Raw genomic sequence first — 16,300 nt, forward strand, 5'->3', positions numbered from 1 at the left:
AACATTTTGGTATAACTAACTCAATTTGTCATTTTTTGAATTAGTGTCTTCTGCCAGAACAGTGACGATATATGAATACCTAAAAGAAAGTTAGTCAGATAAAGTCATGGATAGTATCCATACAGCCTCAAATAAAGGAAGAACTGTGAAAAGTGCACATTCTGACTGGAATCGCACCGCCGGAGCACACTTCGCAGTTTGGAGGATGATGAATCGGATACGAACCGGAGTAACCAGAACCAAAAACAATATGAAGAAGGGGCGACACCCACTGCTTCAGAGAAATGTGTTCTGTCACCTCTCCACCGAGGGCAATGTATAAACAATAAAAGAAAACTATCGTACATGCGTCTTCATGTGTTTATTCAGCATAGAATTAGTCTTTGTTTTGTACGCGCAAACGACGCACGCAAATGGCCTATCTTGTGAGTGCGATATCATATGCGCACGCAGATTCTGCGCACACGTGCCTCGGTACTCGCAAACCGAACATTCAAACGCTTTTACCCCACTATGCTTCGCGACATGCATGCTTAAATTCTTTTTAAAATTCGACGCATACGGACAAACGCTGCATTTGAACATCTTTTCAACGCTGTGACTACGTTTATGTGACAGTAAATTAACATGATTCGCACATGTGAATGAGCACAGGTCACACATATAGGGTTTTTCTCCCGTGTGCGTCCGTAGATGATTATCTAAATGACGTTTAGCTTTAGCCTTATAGTCGCACCGTGTGCATGGCCACGGTCTTTTATCAGAGTGCGTTAATCTGTGCTGCTTGAGATGAGCGAGTTGTTTAAATCTCAGATCACATTTATCGCAGAGAAAAGGTTTTTCTCCCGTATGTATTCTGATGTGCGCTTGCAGACTCGCTCGGAAATTCGTTTTAAACTGACAGTGTTCGCAGTGGAAAGGTTTACTACCGAAATGTGTCTTGAGATGCGTGACCAGATTCGTCTTCGCGTGCGTAACATATTCGCAGTGTATGCATTTGAATTTTTCTTCGAATCTATTACGTTTCACGCTTTTACCATGCGTCTTTTTACGGTGTTCCGTGTACTCCCATTTAAAACGTGACGTGAAATCACAACGTCGACAGACGTATGACTTAACTTTACTAACATTCAAATCTTTGTCATGTTTTAAAATTGATTTATCAAGAATATTTCTATTTTTAATTTTGTTGGACAGTGTTTCATCGCTATCAGAGTCATAATGAAATCTTTCGTCATCAAAATCAGCAAAACCCTTTAAATTAAAATTATTTTTTGCTTCATTTAATTCTGAATCATCTAGCACCGCCTTATCTGTCATTAACGCAATAGATTTTTTCGTTTTTTTTACGGCGATCCCATTTTCAAACGAATTCGAAATTTTAAATTCACTGCTGCCATTTGGTTGTAACTTAATGCGCGCGCGTAATGCCGCATCTGTGCGTACGCAACGCTGTTTAAAACGATTTATTTCATCGATGAATGCATAACACGCTCTGCAAACGTTGGATGGCAAGCTGGGATCCATTTCGAACTGAAAGGAAAGATAAATATGATAAAAACTTTATTTATATAGACCAGTAGCTGTAGGTTGTTAAGATCCGACATAAATAGTGCACACTAAACTTTATCATACTTATTTGTTTACATTGAACTAAGAATATAATTTGCAGATGGTGCTGGTTAGTTTTTAAAATTCAATTAAACCTTGCCTAAACCGAACCATAATAGTTTAGGAATGCTATGGGCGATCTGACAACAATAATAATGCACACTTTTTCAGTCATACTTATTTGTCTCTTCTTCTTCTTGGTCGTACACTCATGGCTGAGGATCGTGACCACATATGAATTTCGTCATCCTTTGCGATGGTGCCCAGACGCGTCGGGCGCGCGAAGTCGGCGAATTCAGTGTTTATTCATAACCATAATCACACGTCTCTTCCCGCGCATTACCCTTCACCTATGTAATATGTGGCCCAAGCAGCACAAAATAAATATTATTACAGCGCCTCTCATAACAAAGCAATAAAAATATTATATTATTTCGGGCATGTAATTAAAATTTACGACGACATTCTTCAACCAGCGATAAACTGAACACGCAATAAAATAAAACAATGATTTCTCTGTAATTAAATAATTGCTTTCCGCCCGTCGATCGACAATGCCTCGCGCAGCGTGTTTTTACTCGCTGTGGTCAATGAATGGACTCCATTTTATTTCATTCGTATCGCCGAGAAGCGGTGATTCGCGAAAAAACGATGATTCATGCAGCGCGCGCGTATAATGCGTCGCCATATCCAGTGGGCGCTGGCGTATTTGATTACGTTGTATTTTCAATGATTTATGCGCGACTTGTAGAAATTTTGCGCGAGTGCGGCGCCTGACGCGTTCTGTGGGCACCATCGCTTTGAGCGACCAAGACTTTCCATCCTTCTCGATCTTCCGCTTATTTGTATTCGATGAATTAAGAATACATATGACAAATGGTGTTAGATAGTTTTTAAAATTCTTCCAAGCCCTGCCTAACCAAACTATAATCGATAAAACATATTCTTCTATCTATAAAATATTAAAATTAATGTATGTAACCATTGGTTTATGTTAAATTAGTGCCTGCCGTAAAGAAGTGGACTGAATGTGCAACTGTCAATGTATGTTTCAACCTAGAGTAAGAGAGCCAATAACCACTCCTCAAAAATCTATTCAAAATACCTCATTCTGTAGCGGAAACGGTACAGTAAAAAAAAACAGTAAAACTGTATCGTTTAATTTACATATTTCATAGATAAAACGAAATTTTTTGACTATTATCTACTATGGTTTGGATTAGGCAGGGTTTAATTGAATTTAAAAAAATAACAAACACTACTCGGTTATAATAAAATCTGATCGGACAGGATGCCGCCGGAGACGGATTACGTTTATGACACTAGTTAACTCATTTAGTGCTGACGCCGCGACAGGCGCGTTTGCGTAAGTTGACCATTAGATATAATTAACATGATATTTAAATGTGATAATTAAATATTAATTAACAGGTCAGCAGTGATTGTGTGAGTCTAAGTACCTATCTAATTGTTGTTTTTGCCGACAATAATGAAAAAGTATCCACACATATGGTTGAAAAATCCAAGGTTTGTGAAGTCCGTAGGTACCTACCAGCGTTCATTACAATAAACTTCTTTTGTAGTTTATGAAGGCCATGCTTGTTTCGGGGATTTTTACGATGGTTTTCAGATTTTTTATTTTCGACTTTTTTTATGTGACTGCTCATTTAAAAAATACCTATTCTCTGATATAACGAGTACCGCTTATAACGAGCAAATTCAGTCGGTCCCATATTCCTCGTAGTAACCAAGTTCGACTGTAGTAGTTTCAGTTCATGAAAACAAATATGTATGACAAAATTTAGTGTGCACTATTCACCTATACCCTTCGCAACTGCTATTACTGGCTACTCATCGTGACGGATTGTCTTTTTTATATTATGGCCTGCAAATTGGTCAAAAAAAGTTTTCAACATCTTTGAATATGCCTGACATATCGAGGGTATACTGAAAGAACGCATTATTTCAGTTTTTGCTGTTTTAAATGCCAAAATGTATACAATTTTACGCTCTACGTCCTGGTAAAATGCGTAAAGGCATAGGATATAATGGTGAGAAAATAGAAACATTATTAAATCATATTATTTTTTGCTTTAATGCGTTCTGCGTATACAAAATTCAGGACTTGTAACATGTCGTATATTGTGTTTGCCATAAAGCTTAGTCTTTATAATGTAGAAAAAATGTTTTTAAATCATAAAAAAATCTACGAGGGAGAACGCTTTGAAAAAAATTAAAGTCCTTTTTGCGATTATCTCAGAACTTGTTTTAATGAGTTAACGCTTTCTGCCAGTATACCCTCGATATACGGATTCTTCAATGTAGGTAATTGACAAGTTTATCGGTGAAGAAAAATAATTCTTAGTCGGTACATACTAAAGAATTATACAGGGACATAATTATGTAACATAATCTGTACCTTTATTGGTATGAAGCATTCCAGTAGGTCTACAGCAGAAAAAATTGAATTGTTCTCTTTTCCAGACAAAGATTTCATTTCCCCTTTGTCTGTCAAACAGGTTCTGCATAATTTTGATATTTTCGCGTCTTTATTGTAAGAAACAATGGACTCTTCCATGGTTAAAGTCTATTTTTAATAACTCTACGTGTTCTTTAATTCATCTTGTATTTGTTTATACAGTCATGTTATTGTTATGACGTTATTGTGGTGAAAAAATATTGGATCCGTTTTAATAATACAAACAAAACAGATGTTTTGACAGTTGGGACCATAGACAATCGTGGAAGAATCATTACAAAATGTAATAGACAAAAATAATATGTTAGAGGTAAAAAAATCAATTATTTATTTTTTAAATTGCCAAATTTTAACATATTACTATTAGTGGTTATAATATTAAATTTGTAATATTTTCTGGATGAGAATATAATAGAGAGTCTCGTGAATGGACAAACTTCTTCTTAAGAAGTGAGCTTATCATTATTTAATTAAATAGATTCTAATCCGTTTACTTGCACGCAGACTTTTATCATTAAAAAAATCATGGTTTTTGTGTATTATCTTTTTAGGTTTTAAGTTGAAGGAAACGTGTAGCTGCTGGCGTCTATGCCGATGATATCGACATCATTGCCATATCAGAATTGGCACTGAAAAGACATTCACAGCACTAGAAGCCTCTGCCAAAAGAATGGGTTTACAAATAAACGAGGCAAATTAATGCTAAACTAAATTAATGCCTATCTACGTCACACCACGAGAAGTCGCACCAAAGTTAAGATAATATTGGTGCATACAAGTTTGATACGGTCGACAGTTTCATATACCTTGGATTAATTCTTGTAACTCGACATAATGATATTACAGAAGAAATCAACAAGAGAATCATGTCTGCGAATAAATGCTACTTTGGTCTGTTAAGGCCCTCCTCCCACGGCGCAACTGAAATCTGGCGGAACTGGTTGGTGATGGTACTCATAAACTGACCAATGTGATGCTTCGCACACGGCGCTACTGAAGCCACTTGAAATCAAGCCCTGAACATCTTTGAAAGAAAAATTCTTCGCCGTATATATGGACCGATCAGGGATGGCACCAATTGGAGGAGAAGATATAATGTTGAGCTCTACGGGCTGTACGAAGATTGCAGCGCAGTTCAATCAATTAAGATTAGGGGACTGCGATGGCTAGGTCATGTGCACCGTATGAATGACAATGAACCGGCAAAGAGAGTGATGTCCAGCAATCCAATAGGACGTAGAAGAAGAGGGAGGCCAAAGATTCACTGGTTAGATGGAGCTGCCAGTGACTGTCGTATTCTGGGGGTACCAAATTGGAAAGCGGCCACACTGGATAGAGACAGGTGGAGGGAGCTGTTGGAGGTGGCCAGGACCCACACCGGGTTGTCGCGCCCCTGATGATGATGATGATGAGAGGGGCCAGTTGAAGAATTTAGCCTGGGGGCCCGCTTCAAGATATGGGGGCCATAGCAATCAATTATTTTTAGCTTTAATTTTTGAATCGGTACAAAAAATAGTTTTGTTACTGGCAACCCTGAAATAAATCCGCTTATTAAAAATTATCTTTAGTATGGCAATTTATAAATGAATACTCCAATGCGGGTGTCATCCTATATCTACCGTAGTGTCATAGTACGATTTTATACTAGATTATTATTATTTTCAAGGATATTCATATTTGATTAGCTCTAATTCGCAGCTACCCCACCGTGCGTGCCAGTTATCACACGATATCTCTCATCGCGAGGATTTTCGGTCATTTTTTCGCTCGGCTTTATTGACGTGTTAAAGGCCGCAGTGGAAATTCCGCCGTTGGACAATATTTTTTTCCGAGATTTCATCCGAAATTCGCATCGGCTATCAACTGTCCGCTATGTAATGTGTGTAATGATTTTACGCGAGTGAAACTGCAATGGAATAGTGAGAGAGGATCGACGCGTTCTGTGTTTATTTACGATAAGTAAGTGCGAATTCTGTCATTTTTTACGCTTTATCGTGTTTTAGAATCTATTTACCGCAATCATTATACGACCGTTGGCCGTTTTTATTAGTTTTTCGCGTAAAACTGTTATATATTATTATGTTCACGTATTTAAAACACCCCTACAAACATATTTTTATAGGTTTTGGCGTCAAAACATAATTTCTCAGATCGATTTTCAAATGTCATTTATAAAAAAACAATCACTTGTAATTTTTTACGTAAGAAGTAAATCAAGGATCTTATTTTAAATGAACAATCGGCAATATTTAACTAATAGCCTCTTATGCCATATTGTATTATTAAAAATACATTAATCGAAGATTTTTAACATTTCTGTGATAAATACTTACTACACAACAAAATTTTACATATTTTGATTCCGTTGTTTTGCGGCGCTCGAATTCAAATTGTATGTTTCTATGGCCATCCTTAAATGTAAGTCATTATGTCCACTATTAATCGTATTACAACCTGTAGATGGCTCTCGTAGCATTGTTTCAAGAAAGAGAGAGAGAGATATCCGTATTACACGCCTGGGGACTTGTTTACATGAATGGTGTTTTTTCAAATAATAAGTCTCATGGAGATAATCAGACTGACTCCTGACTATTGGACTTCGCATAACCAAATTCTATACCTGTTTATAATAGCATAAGCCGGCTCTCACATCTAAACTCGCCTCGTCTGCCTTAAATAAAACCTTCCAAGAACGTCGATCCGATGTTGCATATGAAGACCGTGCACCTCTACCTAGCGACAGTCGCACGTAACCTTCGAAACGTATAGATATTTCGGTACAAGTCAGTTATGGGGAAGCCAGGCGGGAATGTTGTATCGGATATATATGACCGTATATTAAAGACCGTCCAACCTTTTTGGGTCGTATATTACTGAGATAAAATTCATGTCTAATTAAAACACGGTTCTTGTCAGTTTACACTTTACAGGAAGCCAGCAGCAAACAAATCTTGAAAATAGCCGATACATTGGATTATTTGTTAGTTTAGGTTAGGTTTTCATTCTTGAATTAATGAATTTTGCCAAAATCAGCAATGAAAATTGAATTAATGTTCATATTGAATCTAATAAAATTGGAGACCATATAGTATACGGTCCGATAAGAAAGCTCACGGTGAACTGTGCCACGGTGAAATGTTTTACGTACAATTTACATGTAACCCTCCACCCCTTCACCACTGCTATATGGTGCAGGATGGTTTTGACGTGTTACTGGGCAAAGTAAGAATTGAGAATTTACATGGAAAAAGATATTATCTAAATAAAGATCTCAAGAAATTCTTGAAACTATTTTCCTGAATTATTAATTACTGACCGATTTAAAGATATCGAACTTTTAAAATGCACGGCAATTTTAAACGTGACTCAATTCAATGTCAACACCGATAGAAAGATACATAACGTAGAATTTTCTTATTTGACAATTTCCCCGTATGACCAGTTGTGATATCATTGTATATACGATCCCACAAACGTTATTGACTATGTGAGTTATCTGTTTCACATTCTTGCCAAACTGGTTTTTAAATTATAAATACAATTTGTATTTCACCGGGTTGAGAATGTGATGAGGTATACTTATCGCATTTAATAAGGTGGCCGGCATGACTTCATTCTGTTCATTGGTGCTTATTTCATTTAGCGAATGACACTTATGTCGTTATATTTGGAGAAATACCTTGCTGTGAGGTGTGCCAATGAAATTCTTGCCGATTTTTAACATTTGAATGTTTTTGACTCTTTCGAACACCGACGAGACGTGCACCTCGTAGTTTACTGTATGCCGCATTCTTGTGTATACTACAGTCGCAAAGGGTGGAGGTAGGCTGTTAAGATTCGACATAAGTAGTGCATACTAAACTTTGTCAGTCATACTTATTTGTTTTCATTGAACTGAGAATACACCCACGATGGCCGCGCAGCTTAAGCGTCGGTCTATGGTGTCGTGGGTAACAGGTTCGAATCCTGGGTCTGGCAAAGTACACATGTTGCTTTTCAATTTGTGTATGAGTCAGAGTTTGGATCTAATAGGTTGAGCAAGTGGCTGACATCCATTACTTGTAAAAACTAAATCTGTTAAGGCTATACCTCAGTTGAGGCACGGTCTAAAAAGATCGTGGCTAGGCGATGCGCGGATTGTGGGTCGCGGGTGTAAATGACAATCATACTTATTTGTTTTCTTTGAATTAAGAATGCATACTATAACAGATTGTGTTGGTTAGTTTCTTAAAATTCATTAAGGCCTGCCTGCACCGAACCATTTCTTCTTCTTTCGACCATGTCCGATCCTAATAGGATCATATGGGCCTCCACAGAGTGGAGGTTTGTATTGACAAATTTTGTTTTTACGAGAAACGGATGTCAGCCACTTGCTCAATCTATTAAGTCCATACTCTGACTCATACATAAATTGAAAAACAATATGTGTACTTTTCAGATCCAGGATGCAAACCTGAGACCCACGACGTAATAGGTCAACGACACTGTCGAACCGAACCATAATCAATAAAAAATATTATGTTTGGTTTAATGGCAATATTTTACATATTTTATAGATAAACAAATATTTTTTGACTAATTATCTACTATCGCTTGGATTAGATTAGGCAGGGTTTAATTAAATTATAAAAACTAACAAACATTATGTACACATTGTAGTCTTAGTTCAATGAAAACAAATATGTTTGACTGACAAAGTTTAGTATGCACAATGTATGTCGGATCTTAACGGCCTGCCTCCACCCTTCGCCACTGGTACCTATACTGTAGCGTAAAAAAACAGAAGTTCCGCCATAAAGACTTCATTTTGACATTTCATATTGATTTCCATTGTAACGCACGTATATATTAATAATTTAGTTGCTAGGACCCCCTTAGCAACCAATAATACTGTTTTACTTTTAACGAATTTTTTCTGAAACATACAAAACAGAATTAACTGAAAATGAATTCAATTCTGCTTAAAGATGGTCAAAAGTATTAAAAGAATGCATTGTCGTCGTGTTCTGATATATTCTAAAAGTTTCAAATGTCTAGCTAGTCGGGAAGTTAGCTAAAAATCTTCAATCGTCCAATACAAATCTTGGACAAACAAGAAAAAATTTGTACTGGACACACAAGAATAAATCTGTACCGGACAAACAAGAATACGATCTAATAAAAACGCGGTAAAAATGTATGAATGTGGAGCAAAAAAAAAGACCTTTGGTTAAGTACTGATTAAGTTAGTTGCAATTGACTTTGCATTGCCGGTTCATTTGCAGTGAACTTCACACTACTGCTATGACGTTCATTTGTCAATTTGCTTGGTGTAATGAACTGATAATCGGTCACGATGAGTAGATAAGCAGTCAACAACGCTACACTTCAGCATTATTATTTAGTTTAAAAATCCTATAAAATTTATCTAAAACCGTTCCTAACTGTACTCGTTTAAGTAACTAAGCATAGTGAACCAAGTCCATTCTGGTTATTTTTGAGTAAGCTAGGTTCGAACATAAAATTTGAGTATTTCTTATTCTGTAAGGCAGCGATTTCCAAACTGGGAGGCGCGACAAGTTTAACACAATTATTAATCTAACCACAGATTTGCAGTTTGCAAATGCATAGTTTATAAAACGGCCGCTAGTTATAAACTACACAAAAAACAGTCCTATAAAAGGTTGTCTGCAAACCTGTCTGAAAATATGGAGACTAATTTTTATAATACCTCACTGCTATACTATTGTGAAGCGCGCTGGCTATCTCGTGAAAAAATGAAATAAATGGGTCAAATCATAATGTTGAAATTTGAGGCAAATTTGTTTAGGAACGATAATTTTGTTATTAAACTTGTCTATATTTGGTTGAAATTAAAAAAAAAAAAGAGTAAATAAATCAATGCAAGGACCACTAATGCATTCACTGATTTAAAAAGACAAAGTGAAGGCATTAATAAATAATCGGAGCTTTGGAAATCAAAATTAAAAAAAAAAAAAAAAGTTCGCCATGACTCCACTTTTAAATGATTTCTACGCCACATATATTGAAGCAAACAAAAATCTATTGACTGAGTTCTAGGTTAGTTTGCTAATGCACTTTTCACATTAATTTATTAACTCATTTAGTGCTAACAACGCGACTGGGGCGTTTGCAGTAGTTGGCCATTAGATATAATTAACATGATATTTAAATGTAATTAAAAAGTAATTAACTGGTCAGCAGTGAATATATTAATAGTAATAAAAAGTCGCCTGCGGCGCTGCTTTGTTTTAGGGCTATTAAATAGGGGTAAAGGATGTGGGGCCCATGATAGACTCCATTTGTCAATGAACGATGATGGATTTGGATTGGGGGGGAGGCGCCTAGATTATATTTTTTTAAAAGGGTGGCGTAGTAACATAAAGTTTGGAAATCACTGCTGTAAGGGTATGATTTCCCTTACATAATAACTTAAATATACTCAAAATAACACTTCAGAATTGCAATCATACCCTTACAGAATTAGAAATACTCAAATATTATGTTTGAACACAGCTTACCCAAAAATAACCAGAATGGACTTGGTTCACTATGCTTGTGAAACACTCATATAAATTGTACATTTTATGCAGTTTACCATAGCATAATATTCAAAAAAAAAAATCAAAAATTGAAATCAAAAAATTATGTGTTGTTCGTGGAACATTGCAGACAGTAATGTTGCAATTTTATTAGATTCAATAAGAACGTTAATTTGTTATTTGATAGGTACGGCTTGATTACTTGCTGACCTACTTTTGAATCATTTAGAATTATATATAAATATAATATATACGATATGATTGTATTTCTATTACACTAAAATACCTACTTACTTTCTTCTGTCGTACGCTTGTATTCTGGTGGTTTTTTAATTGTTTTATTTAGACATTGATTTGCTCTCAATGCCATAAGACAATCTGTTCCTGATACAACAGGTCACGGTGAACTGTGATACGGCAACCTACAAATAATGAACATAATATAAATTGGCATCCATTGTTTGAGTGATAAAATCAGAATGGCAACTGAGCGACGTTAATATATGTAGAGTGTACCAACTTAACCGTGCTTCATGCTTTTAAATAATTTCAAACGTTATAGCGGAAGTAATATAGAAGGATCCTTCTATTTAGAGTCCAAATTCTTTGATGTAGGGGAGCAAGGGGGAATTGGAGCCTACTAAGGAAATTGTTGAAAAAAAGTAACAAAATGTTCTAATCGTTTATTATTAAGACTTGAAATGAGTCCTTTGGTTACATAGTAATAATATTACTACAATATCCACTCAAAAATTCTATAACTAAGGTACAAAAAAAACCTTTTCCCAAAAAACACATTTGGCTCCAATTACCACATGTAGGGTAATGAGAGCCAAAAATTTACCAAATATGTAATGGGAGCTTCATATTTTAATATGCTTACAAACACTAATACACATTATAATAGACATAGGTACAATAAAATGTTAAATATTTACTAATGTAATTCAACAAAAATATGCTCTAGTACTAAAAATATCAAAAGAATCAACACGTCATGTTATGGAACTAAGCAAAAAACACAAATATAATCTTTCTGGTTTCGGAGGGCATTTTCCAACGAAGTCACCGTCCAACCAGCCTAGAAAGTCGTCAGCTTTCTATTTCTGGGCATCTGGAACAATTAAACTCGTGTCTACTAGTAAAAGAGGTGTGAAATTTATATAGGGATAATGGGAGCCACCTAGGCTCCAATTACCCGAATGTCAGCCACTTTGAAGATTGATAAATAACGTAACCAAACCATTTTAAACCTTGATTTTGAAACTACTAAACAAAAATACATGTATCTGGCTATACAATGGACACAAAATATGATAAAATAAGTAAAATTTTAAGTACTTACGTTGATGTTTATGTATTGTAAATTTATATAAGCACCTAGCCCAAAACACACTTCTACTCGCCACGCGCGTGCACGTGCCACTAAGCAGCCGACAGCGATCGACGGGCTTAGCCGACGATTGACGAAGATGTTTTGGTTATTTCCGAGTCATTTTAGTGTTAGATGGTACCTGTTTTGCGGTCGCTCCCATTACCCGCCGGCTCCCATTACCCCACGCTCCCCTATGGGGTAGGGTGTCGCCCTGGGTTTATTGACTACCTATGTATTGTTGCGACGATAATGATAAAATACAAATGTAAACACGTACCTATTATCGTGCAAGATGGAAGACTGCATGCATAGATCAGAAAAGGTTAGCGGCTTCTGAATTTTCACGCGATAGTTGCAACATGGCATGCGCAGCAGAATGATAGTGGCGAACCTGCCGGAAAAATGTATGAACTAAACCGCGCAGAGCATTTTGACATTTATCGGTTTTCGCAACCTGTCCAAACCTGTCAAATAGCACCACACAATATGCGTGAAGCATGAGATTTGGCGAGACAGTCAGTACTTCGGTGTGTCGCGATAGTTTAATTTATACGCTATTGTTGCTAGTAAATCCATGGACGTGTACAGGCGCTAATAAGTCGGTGGCGAAAAGAGACGCAGCATCCGTGAGGGTCAGGCGGTTTTCTTAGAATTAATAATAACCATGTTCTTGATTTTTCGTTTGTTAGTAATTTTGAACAATCACAAACACCCAGGCTTTGAGAAAATCACATAAATATTGTGTCCTCACCGGGATCGATCCCAGAAGGCCAGCGCCTTACGCACTGAGCCGCCTGGGGTCAGGCGGTTGGTGCATTTTACGTAGATGGCCATCAGTCAACACACCACTGCTACTGGCATTGTGTATTGACCTTTATTCCGCTTTATATGAAACGGCTAATCAAACAAAAATTATTATATTTACCTGGCAGTAAGTAAGCAGGTACTTATGCAATTATCTGAATTGATTACGCAAGCAAAATAAACATCTGCTTGTGTATGATTTTATAATACGTCATACGGATAATATAAATAATCATTTTTCCTTTTTTACTTATCAATTTTGTCATGACTATGATTTATAATTATTTGTGATTATTATGAAATTCTTTCGTCTCTTTTACAACTCACTTTCATATCTTCGACTGGCAGAGATATTCTAGAATACAAAAAAGTGATGAATATATGTCGTAGTATTCGGTTACATACATGTAATTGTGAGCTCTCTATCGGAAAGAGATGACCGTATAGTATACGGTCTCCAATTTTATTAGATTCAATATGAACATTAATTCAATTTTTATAGCTGATTTTGACAAAATTCATGAATTAATAATGAAAACCTAACCTAACCTAACAAATTATCGAGTATATCGGCTATTTTCAAAATTTGTTTGCCGCTGACTTCCTGTAAACCGACAAGAACCGTGTTTTACTTAGAATTTTATATCAGTACTATACGACGCAAAGACGTTGGACAGTCTTTAATATACGGCCATATATCGTTGGTGTTTTGTAAAAAGGGCGAATTAACCAAAATGCTACTTTACAGGAGGAAGATTTTTAACTTATGACATTTATTTGTTCATTACCTGTGGATGATTATAAATATCTAACAAGTTTATAATAAAGCTTAGAAAGAATACTGTCATTATAATAGGCATTATTATATAATATTTTAAAAGGCCTAATATGTCACATTCGCTTTTTATTCGTAATACTAAATGGATATTCGCCCTTACGATTATCATTTTTAAGTACTTTCCTGTGGAGATACAAATTCGCCGTTTTTACACAACAAAGGTAGTGGGGTACATATTGTATTTTCATTAAAATCTCGACTTCGCCAAAATGGTTGATTCGCCCAAATTTTACAAAACGCCGACGATATTTCCGATACAACATTTACAGTGAAGTGTGATACGGCGATGCATACGTACAAGTTTCTGGACACGGTCGTATTCTGGCAGTTAATTATCTTGGAAAGATAACTGTCAGGCATGATATCTTTTAACACGGTCGGTCGTCCATGGTTATGTCCAGCTGTTAAATGTCATTTGGTAACACAGTTCACACATCCTATTTGATTCCAAATGCATCTCATTACAATCTCTGATTGGCCTTTTTTTATCCAACTGGAAAATCTAATGGGATACATTTGAAATCAAACACGTGTTAATACTCTGTTTACACGTGCATCGATTTACTGCTGACAGTACGTATTATCGCGGCCATAACAAGATTATGTATATATAACATATATTATCGTGCAAGTTGCAAGATTGCATGCACGTTGGAACTAGCATGACCTATGCGCATCCGCAGTAGAACGATAGTGGTGAACCGTGATCCTGCCGGAAAAAATACAAACTACACCTCATTTTGATATTTACCAATTTTCATAATCTATCAAATAGCACCATACAATGACAACAACACGTCTCGCTTACGCTTGAAGAATGAGATTGGCGAGACAGTCAGGACTATTACGTGTAAACAGTTATTATCGCGATAGTTTAATTTACACACTATTGGTGCCCGAAAGTCACAGAGTCACAGGCGCTATTACTGTGCTAAAAATTATTGTAAATAATGGCCTTGTTTATGGAATTGCTCCAAGTGATATCCATGTTATTTTTCACTACCTGTCAAATAGTTCCATAAAATGATAACATCGTGTCTCGCTTACTGTTGAAGAATGAGATTGGAGAGCCAGTCAGCACTTTGACGTGTAAACAGTTATTGTCACGATAGTTAAAATACGCACTATTGCTGCCAGTAAATCCATGCATGTGTACAGGCAGTTTTATAATGGTGCGTATAAAAAACAGTATTTAAAAAAAATATGTATAATTTATGGACATAAGTAAGTGGCTCAGAAACATAGATTAGAAAAAAATAGATGAAGTGCGTAAATTTGTATTATGTCGCAGTCCAGTCCAATGTCCTATATTTAGTGCCTCGGATATGTCTTTAAATATTAATTAGTTAATAGATTATTGTAACACTCGAAAATTCATAAGCGTATCAACGGAAAATACATTTTGCCCTTTGTGCGGGTAACATTAATTAATACATATTTCAACACGACTATACTTAATTGTGTTGTACCTAGGTACATATTATATTCAGCAGTGGCAAAGGGTGGAGGTAGGCTGTTAAGATCCGCCGTAAGTAGTGCACACTAAACTTTCTCAGTCATACGTATTTGTTTTCATTGAAATAAGACTACAATTTACAGATGGTGTTGGTTAGTTTTTAAAATTGAAATAAATCCTGTAAAAATCAAGCCATAATAGACAATAGTCAAAAAATATTCGTTTATCTATAAAATATTTAAAATTATCCAATTAAATCATACATAACTTTGAATATTTATAGATATGATAATATTTATTATCTATTATAGCTTGGTTTAGGCAGGGCTTAAATTTAAATTCTATAAAATATTTAAAATTATGCAATTAAATCATACATAACTTTGAATATTTATACATATGATAATATTTATTATCTATTATAGCTTGGTTAGGCAGGGCTTGAATTTAAAAAAAATCAACCCACAATTTGTGTAATACATATACTTAATCCAACGAAAACAAATAAGTATGAATGAAAAAGTGTGTACAATTTTGTCATATCGCACAAAGTAGATATATCAAAACTATTATGATTTGGAGTAGGCAAGGCTTAATTGATTTTTAAAAACTAACTAACACCATCTGTAAATTATAATATTAATTTAATAAAAACAAATACGTATGACTAACAGAGTTTAATATGCACTATTTATGGTGGATATTAACAGCCTACCTCCACCCTTCGCTACTGCTATTCAGATATAATAGTCAATTCAATTCAATTATAATATATAAGTATAACACGAGGCATTGAGGCCAAACGGCCTTTTATCCTCGTCATCTGTAAAACTCGCGTTTGTATACCTATTAATGAAGACCGCATGGCCCTTCATCGTGGGTCTGACGGAAGAAAAGAAATAGAAAAAGAACAGAGAAAAATAGTGGTATATACAATGGCGGCTCGTCCATATGCTCTGCGGAACTGTAGCACCCCCAAGCAAATTGAGAAAAATGTAATATTATAATATACATAAATTTATGTATATTATATGAAAATATCAATATTATTGCGGTACTAATTTCAGAAAGTGATGCATCTTTATGATTATGTGCAGTACTGTTTTCGATGGAATATGCTCGAGTGGGCGAAGGAGGGGCGCGAGGAGGAGGGCTCGCAGCTAGAAGCTTGAACCGGTACTGGCAATCCGGCAGT

General features: G+C 35.7%; 2 protein-coding genes across 4 annotated transcripts in view; one reads left to right on the forward strand and one right to left on the reverse strand.

Moving 5' to 3' along the window:
• Positions 1-205: 205 nt before the first annotated feature.
• Positions 206-4,348, reverse strand: LOC147076997 (uncharacterized). Its single transcript, XM_085940638.1, has 2 exons — positions 4,031-4,348; positions 206-1,533 (listed from the first exon to the last, which is right to left on the reverse strand). Exons 1-2 carry the CDS (start codon positions 4,187-4,189, stop codon positions 337-339), a joined length of 1,356 nt encoding a protein of 451 aa, XP_085796764.1. The 5' UTR covers positions 4,190-4,348; the 3' UTR covers positions 206-336.
• A 1,459-nt stretch (positions 4,349-5,807) lies between these two features.
• The window catches only part of Orp8 (Oxysterol-binding protein-related protein 8), a 39,284-nt gene continuing 28,791 nt past the window's right edge, over positions 5,808-16,300 (forward strand). For all 3 annotated transcript variants that reach the window (XM_085940625.1, XM_085940627.1, XM_085940626.1), the window contains exon 1: positions 5,808-6,049. The gene's annotated coding sequence lies outside the window, so the exon portion shown is untranslated. The remainder of the gene's footprint in view (positions 6,050-16,300) is intronic.

Source organism: Rhyacophila brunnea, unplaced genomic scaffold, assembly GCF_057557595.1.
Source record: "Rhyacophila brunnea isolate RB1 unplaced genomic scaffold, BYU_Rbru_1.0 scaffold_13, whole genome shotgun sequence".
Lineage (NCBI taxonomy): Eukaryota > Metazoa > Arthropoda > Insecta > Trichoptera > Rhyacophilidae > Rhyacophila > Rhyacophila brunnea.

What these genes read in the sequence shown, in the direction of transcription:
- LOC147076997 (XM_085940638.1), bottom strand. Translation starts at nt 4,189, where the DNA reads ATGGAAGAGTCCATTGTTTCTTACAATAAAGACGCGAAAATATCAAAA. An exon ending in AATGCTTCATACCAATAAAG is followed by an intron (nt 1,534 to 4,030) that starts GTACAGATTATG and finishes CTTTCCTTTCAG; the next exon opens with TTCGAAATGGATCCCAGCTT.